Genomic DNA, 7,360 nt, shown 5'->3' with positions numbered 1-7,360 from the left:
GCCCCCCGCTGACCCTGGTTGTTTGTTTCCCTGCCGACTAGATTTGTCTGCGCGACGAGTAAAAACGCTGGCAGCACCGTATGTCTCAAGAGCTACCGATCTCATGGCACCGACGACCTGGAATCGACCACGATTTGGCAAGCCTGTCGTGCGACATCGGCTGCCACGTCCTTCTTCGAGCCTATCGCTTTCGGGCCCTACGACGAGGTATTCGTTGAGGGAGCCCTAGGAGCGAATAACCCCATCTATGAGTTATGGGACCAGGCCAGGGGCGTATGGGGGGCCACTGAGCCCGGGGAGAATCCGGAGGCTCAGCTGCAAAGCAAGCTTACGTCCCTGGTCTCGATAGGCACAGGAGTGCCGCCCCTCAACCGGGTGGGTGATAGCCTGAAGGGAATCTTCGCCACTCTGCAGAAGCTTGGTACGGAGACAGAAAAAACCGCCGAGAACTTCCGCCGCGACAAGTCCAGTCTCCATAAGCAGGGACGATATTATCGCTTCAATGTCAACCAGGGGCTCCAGGACATCGGGCTGGAAGAATCAAAGAAGAAGGCTGAGATTGCAGAGGCAACCCGCAAGTATATTCTATCGGCGGAGGTGCTGGAGACGATGAAGGAGTGCGCAAGCGGCCTTGCTAGAAAGAAATGTTAGTTTTTGTCGTTTCTCTGCCTGAAGCTGTAATTTACGATTCCCCTCAATGTGTCCGATTCCCTGACAGTCCTGCTGACGGGTAGATGCTAGAATTTGGCCCCTATCGGACTTCGTTTACGCTGGAGGGGGTGCCTGTCTCGGGCAAGTTCGTTGCCAGGCCGTTGGACACCGCCGAGCTCGAACACCACCTCCTCCCGCAACAGTCGGTCTCCGAAGAAGATGGTCGTTGCAAGGTATTTGTCCTCCATGGGCTCGGCGGCATGGGAAAGACGCAGCTGGCTGTCGACTTTGCTCGGCGCCACAAACCCACTTTTAGCTCAGTCTTCTGGCTAGACGGCAGGTCGGAAGAACGAGTCATCCAGAGCCTTGCTAAATGTGCGAGCAGGATTCCGGCGGGCCAAATCGCAGACAGAAGCAGGACCAGGAACATCAGCAACCTCGTTGACAAGGAAGATATCAGGGCTGCCGCGAAGGAGACGCTGAACTGGCTTGCTCTGGAGGAGAATAGGGACTGGCTACTCGTCTTCGATAACGTCGACCAGGATCCCAGCTCGGAGGAAGCCGTGGCGACCGGTGCATACGATGTTCGGAAGTACATCCCCGGCGACCAGGGGTCGGTGTTGATTACCACGCGGTTGGAGAAGCTAGCACAGCTCGGCACGGCGAAAGAACTCAAGAAGGTCGACAAAGACCTTAGCAAGTCCGTGTTCAAGAAGTGGGCTAGGTGGACTGACGAAAGGATGGGTAGGTCACCGTAGGCGGCGCCTGGGGCAGCCTGGGCTAGCACCGCTAGCATTCTATAGACTATCACGTCTAGAATCTAGCTTGGTGATGACAGCCCGAGACCTTGGAAACTGACTGCCTTTTTTTCTTGTATAGCTATGGATGACAATGTCGAGGAGCTGCTTGACTTGCTGGACGGTCTTCCGCTGGCGCTGGCGCAGGCTGCCTCGTACCTTGGAGAGACGCGGAGCGACGCCGCGTCGTATGTTCGGCGGTACAACGAGCGCTTCAAGGAACTGATGCAGTCCGACGACGAGTCCGCGCCGCTGATGGACTACCAGCAGAGGAGCGTCTGGACCACATGGACAATATCGTTCAAGGCGATCGAGACGAAAAACAAGGACGCGGCGAACCTGCTCTGCCTCTGGGCTTTCTCAACAACAACGGCCTTTGGCACGGTCTGTTACAGGCGGCCGGCGAAGAAGCCGAAGACGGCTGTCCCGGATGGCTTCGCGATATGGCGTGCGACGAGTTAAAGTTCTTGGCGGCGACCAGGCTGCTGCTGCGCTATTCGATGATAGAGGCCGACGAGGCGCACGAGGGCGACAAGGGCGACACGAGCGACAAGGGCGACGAGGGTATGTACTCGATTCATCCGGTAGTGCACAAGTGGATGTCGCACCGGCAAGACGAGGCCCAGAAGAGAGCGTTTGCCATGCTGGCGGTGCTGGTAGTTGGGCTGTCGGTACCTACCAAGGGGTCCAATAGGGATAAAGATTTCGGGGTCCTCCGGAATCAGCTTCTTCCGCATGCAGAGAGGTGCTCGCGGTGGCTGGCCGAGGTTTCTGGCGGTGAAGACGATTTCCCCCTCCTCCCCATTCAGGCAGAATCGGTCAGTCGGTTAGGTTTCCTCTACGGTGCTCATGGTCGGCTGGAAGAGGCCGAGCGAATAACGCGACTAGCGCTGGACAGCAAGAAGAAGATGTTTGGACCGGACCACATGGCGACTTTGAGCGCCATGAATGAGCTGGGTCTCGTCTACGAGAAGCAGGGTCGGCTAGGGGAAGCCGAGAGGATATTCCGACAGGTGCAAGAAGGCGTTGAGGAGGTGTACGGCGCAGGTGATACAACGAGTCTCAATGCTACGACCAACTTGGCCGTCGTCTACGAGAAGCAAGGTCGGTTAGAGGAGGCCGAGATGATGTTCCGACGGGTGCAAGAAGGGCTTCGGAAGGTGGTCGGTCCGGATCATATAATCCGTCTCAATCTTACGAACAACCTGGGTGCCCTGTACAAGAAGCAAGGCCGGTTAGGGGAGGCGGAGAGAATGCTCCAAGATGCACGGGAAGGCTTTGATAAGGTGATCGGGCCAGATCATATCATGAATCTGAGTACCGTAAACAACTTGGGCGCCGTCTACGAGGAACAAGGTCGATTGCGGGAGGCCGAGATGATGTATCGACAAGCACGAGAAGGGTTCGAGAAGGCGCTTGGTCGGAATCACCCGGTGGTGTCGGAGATAGGATCGAGCTTGCACAGGGTGCACTTGTTGATGTGAGTTTGCTTTCAAGTCCCCCTACAAGTCCCCCTATGTTACTGTTTACATGTATGAGGGTATGCTTACATCTAAACCATTTTCTTTAGGGTTGCGAATACTGCGCCAGGGTCTCAGTAGGCGAGCCGCGAGCGACGTGATGGAGAGGACTTGGGGGAGTGGATGAATATAATGTCTTGACTCTTGAGGACGGACCAAAGCCTCAACCTCTGCCGACTTCAGAGACACTGATGCAGTTTTCAACAATTCCCGGGTCTGGGTTCTTTCTCCTTGGGCGATAAAGAATAAATGAATAAATACATTCAGGTCGGGAAAAGGGGGGAGAGCGGAATGAACATGGACAGATAAGAGAGGCAGGGTCTAAGGTCTAAGACTCTAAGGTAATTATGGTCTGTCTATGATCTATGGTCCGTCTGGCGACTCTGGCCATCGCATCATATCGCCAAAGCGCCAAGAAAAGAGGCGAATCAGGCGAATCCGGCAACGTCACGACTCTCGACTCACGGCTTTCCGGCTTCTTTTTATTCGTCCGACGGTCACCAAATGTCGTTCTGGCCTTTCTGCTCCGACTCCAACTGCACGCAGCACGTGAGACTTTGCTGCTGCGCCTCCCCTCACTTGCGTCGCATGCCTGATAGGCTAAGAGGATCGAATCGCAATCATAGAAGCTCCCGAGTCCCAGGCTCTTTTACACGTAACGACCGATACAATTGTATTTCTGCAAAGGTCAGCTTCTCTTGTTGCCGAATTCGCGAGATTGTGACGGTTGACGAAAAGAAAAGAACGCCGTAAACTGTCGCTTCAGCCATCACCTGGCAATCTCTGGTTGTCTTGCTGGTCTCTGATCTATCATTCTATCTATCACTCCGACATGGCGGCGGTCATTTTCTGGTCAGCTATCGGCTTCGCCCACGTGGTCAAGAAACACAGAGACAAGCGTCCATATAAGCACTCGGCCGCCAGCATCGACCCAGAACGCCGCAAGGAAACACGCATCCTCACCCTTGTGCCAGGGAGCTTCCTCGACGACTTGAGGGGTGAAATCCACACCGTGTCGCTCGACGATCCGATTCCTAGCCACCTCCCCTACGAGGCCGTTTCGCACGGATGGGTGCCCAGCATGTCCAACAACAACAAGTCCGACTGCGTCAAGATCGGCTCCAGCAGTCGCAGGCTCTGGCTCCCGCAGTACCTCGGCACAATGCTGCGCTACCTCCGCCATAAGGACAGACCGCGCAACCTCTGGGTTGATTACATCTGCATAGACCAGCACAACCTCGCAGAGAAAGCCCAGCATGTCGCCATGATGCGGGACGTGTACGCGTCTGCGGCGCGGGTGGTCGTGTGGTTGGGCCAGGAGGCCGACGACAGCACGGCGGCGCTGTCGCTCCTCGAGGACCTGGGCTGGATGGTCGAGTTCGATTTCGAGAACCATGCCCGCATGCGCCCTTCCCCCGCAGCGGCGGCCGTGGGGGGGCATTCGCATTCCTGGGCTGACCCGGCTGTGCCCCTCCCTTACGACCAGGACGACCTGTGGTCGATCTATCACCTGGTCCATCGGCCTTGGTTTGGCCGCTTGTGGTCTCGTCTGCACATCGCCGCTGCTGCTGCTGCGGCGGACCCGGCTGCCACGGTCGTTGTGGTGTGCGGAAACAAGGTCGCGAGTTGGGATCTCCTACGCAATGCGTTCGCCTGTGTTGCGAATAAGCGGCGGCATTACCTTGATCGGTCTGCCGATAGCCAGCCCGAGCTGCGGTTCGCGCGGAGGTTCGAGATGTTGCTTTTATTCTTGTGTCAAGGGAGTCGCGGCGATGGCGGGAACACGGGCGATTACACGTTTGCCGAGTTGCTGGACCAGGGACGCAAGTTTAGCTGCGAGGACCCGCGGGAGCGAGTCCATGCTGCGCTGGGGATGGCGTCGGACGTGGATGCCGATTTGATGGGCTTGCTGCCGGACTACACGGTCTCCAAGGCGCAGGTGTACCGAGATGCGGTGCTCCGGTACATCGCCCACGCGGGGGATGCGAATATTTTGGCTTCATGCGAGATGGTGACCAGTAGTAGTACTAGTGCGACTACTGCCAGTAACGCAACCGACACAGCGGCGCTCGATGAAAGGCTGCCTTCTTGGGTACCGGACTGGTGCGTCAAGCGGGCTGCGAACCGCATGCCGATGCATCTGGCCAGCGGGTTGTCGGGGGCCCACGTGGAGTTTATCCCAGACAGCGACTGTGGGGGGATCCTACGCGCAGCAGGAATACGATGCGCGACGGTCAAGTCGGCGCGGCTGCTTTTCGCGGATCTCGTCCCCCTCCCGGACGTCGTTGCCGCCGTACGACGGTGTGCGCCGACCGATGTGCTCACCGCCCGCTACCGCCCGAGACGACAACACCCGGAACAAGAACACGATGCGTCGACGACGACGTTGCTTGAAGCGTACTGCGCCGTCCTGGCCTGGGGACTCTTCGCATCGTCCTACCACCCGGCCGTGGAGGCGTACCCCGACTTGGAAGCGAGCGTGGATGCCCTCAAGACGGTTCTGACGACGGTGCCCAGGGAAGAGGGGCAACGGGAGGGCGAGGGCGAGTCGGCGAGGGGGAGCGACTCGTATGATTCCGTCACGCTTGGGTTCGCCACGCATCTCTTGGCCAGCTGCAGGGGGCGAGCGGTCCTAACGACCGAGGAAGGGTATATTGGGCTCGGACCTAGGGAGACCCGGCCGGGGGATAGGATTGTGGTGCTCCTCGGGTGCGATGTGCCGCTTGTGTTGCGTCAGGTTCGTTCGTCGCGCAGTGCGACGGCCGGAGAAGCGGGTGAAGCTGTTGTTGTTGTTGGGGATTGCTACGTTGAAGGGCTCATGACGGGGGAGGCTCTCCTGGGCCCGTTACCAGAGGGCATGAGGATCGTGATGGACTGTGAAGACTCTGAAGAGCAGGCAACGCCGATATTCGTACATGGGAAGGGCGTTTGGAACGGGGAAGGGGAGGACCCGAGGATAGATAGGGTGAGGGGACTAACGAAGGGGGAGTGTGAGAAGAGGGAACTTGTGGCTATGGAGGATTTGCTTACGCCTCCTAATTTGCGGGCTGTGGGTGTGAATGTGGTGAGGATGGATCTTGTGTGACACGGAAGTGGCCGAGAGACGAAAGTGTCGTCGGACCGTAGGTAAAAAATATCATGGGTATCCCACATTGCAATACTGCAAAACCTCCTTGAACAGAAACATGAGGACAAACTCCTAACCTCCCCTCCCCCGCCATGCAACGCCAGACCCAAAGAAAGAAAAGGCTGAAGAGCCGAGAGCCCCATCAAAAGGCCACCCGACGTTTGCGCCCCGTGTACTTGGAAGTAGTCTTGACCACCTTTCCCTTCCTCTCCATCTGCTCCTTCTTGTGAACGATCCAAGCCTTGCTCCCCTTCTTGATGGCGCCCTTCCCGGACTTGTCGTCGGCGGCTTTCGGCCTCGAATCCAACACGTCGACGTTGTCCATCCCGTCGACGACGCCGGTGATGTCCCCGCCGCGGCCGTCCCCGGCGGACCCGCCCACCGTGAGGACGAGGTAGAGCTTGACGTTCTTGGTATTGGGGTCATCCTCGAGGAGGCCGGCGCCAAAGCCAGCGCGGACGGCGGCCCGGGTGATCATGGTTTTCTGCTGGTCGTTCTTGGGGTAGAACTGGCAGACGGCGCGGGCGCCGCGGCGGAGGGAGGCGTAGAGGCCGTCGAAGAAGCGGGCGAGGCGGCCGGCGGGGGAGGTGTCGCTGGCCTCGGCGTTGCAGAGCCACTGGACGGCGGAGATGCTGATGGCGGCGTCGAAGGCGCCCGGGCGGAAGGGGACGCCTTGGCCCATGTCGGCGAGGAGGAGGTCGCCTTGGACGTCGCGCTGGAGGGCGACGTCGAGCATGGAGGGGGACACGTCCATGCCGATCCAGGTGTGGGGGCCGCCGTCTTCGGGGCGCTCGGCGGTGAGGATCTCGCCGGAGAGGCCGCTGCCGCAGCCTACGTCGAGGATGAGGGAGGGGGATTTGAGGTCGAGGATTTCGAGGGCGCGGCGGGTCATGGAGGCTTGGATGTTTTGGATGCGGGAGGAGGTGGTGTATTTGCGGGCTTCGGAGTCATTGTAGTGGATGTCTGCCGCGCTGGGGGGGTGTTAGTTTGGGATGTTCAGGGTTGGGTTGGGAGGGTTGGCGGGTGCGAGGATGGGAGGACGAGGGGTGAGGATGTGAAGGGTAGGAAATGCTCACAGGGTATCTTCGGGGCGCGACATGATGGCTGTTATAACAGAAAAAAAAAATAACAAAAAAAAAAAAAAGAAATCAAATGGCAAAGATTTTGGTCCGTACTATGTTAGAGGAGAGTGTCGTGAGACGTCCTGGGTTGACGCACTCTCATTGAGACGCTGGAGGTCAAAATTCTAGCAGAATTTCGATGTG

General features: G+C 58.2%; 3 protein-coding genes across 3 annotated transcripts in view; 2 read left to right on the top strand and 1 right to left on the bottom strand.

The window, feature by feature from the left end:
• SODALDRAFT_324802 (FabD/lysophospholipase-like protein) overlaps positions 1-3,069 on the top strand; it is a gene marked incomplete at both ends in the record, with an annotated part of 3,541 nt that extends 472 nt beyond the window's left edge. The window contains 6 exons of the mRNA XM_028609927.1: positions 42-597; positions 735-1,395; positions 1,531-1,905; positions 1,956-2,928; position 2,988; positions 3,019-3,069. Coding sequence (XP_028464958.1) covers positions 42-597; positions 735-1,395; positions 1,531-1,905; positions 1,956-2,928; position 2,988; positions 3,019-3,069 — 2,617 coding nt within the window. The remainder of the gene's footprint in view (positions 1-41; positions 598-734; positions 1,396-1,530; positions 1,906-1,955; positions 2,929-2,987; positions 2,989-3,018) is intronic.
• Positions 3,070-3,800: 731 nt separating this feature from the next.
• Positions 3,801-6,053, top strand: SODALDRAFT_280002 (hypothetical protein; the record flags this gene model as incomplete). Its single annotated transcript, XM_028608207.1, has 2 exons — positions 3,801-4,998; positions 5,032-6,053. The coding sequence occupies 2 exons, from the start codon at positions 3,801-3,803 to the stop codon at positions 6,051-6,053; spliced, it is 2,220 nt and encodes a 739-aa protein (XP_028464957.1).
• Positions 5,810-7,204, bottom strand: SODALDRAFT_345060 (methyltransferase domain-containing protein). Its single transcript, XM_028613189.1, has 2 exons — positions 7,172-7,204; positions 5,810-7,066 (listed from the first exon to the last, which is right to left on the bottom strand). Exons 1-2 carry the CDS (start codon positions 7,192-7,194, stop codon positions 6,238-6,240), a joined length of 852 nt encoding a protein of 283 aa, XP_028464956.1. The 5' UTR covers positions 7,195-7,204; the 3' UTR covers positions 5,810-6,237.
• Between the last annotated feature and the right edge of the window lie 156 nt (positions 7,205-7,360).

This window comes from Sodiomyces alkalinus (genome assembly GCF_003711515.1).
Source record: "Sodiomyces alkalinus F11 unplaced genomic scaffold SODALscaffold_7, whole genome shotgun sequence".
Classification (NCBI taxonomy): Eukaryota; Fungi; Ascomycota; class Sordariomycetes; order Glomerellales; family Plectosphaerellaceae; genus Sodiomyces; species Sodiomyces alkalinus.
Note: the sequence above shows the minus strand (reverse complement) of the source record. Positions and strands in the feature narration are given on the sequence as shown.

Coding starts and splice junctions, on each gene's coding strand:
- SODALDRAFT_345060 (XM_028613189.1), bottom strand. CDS start 7,194: ATGTCGCGCCCCGAAGATACCCT. Junction 7,067..7,171: donor TCGCGCCCCGAAGATACCCT/GTGAGCATTTCC, acceptor ACACCCCCCCAG/CGCGGCAGACATCCACTACA.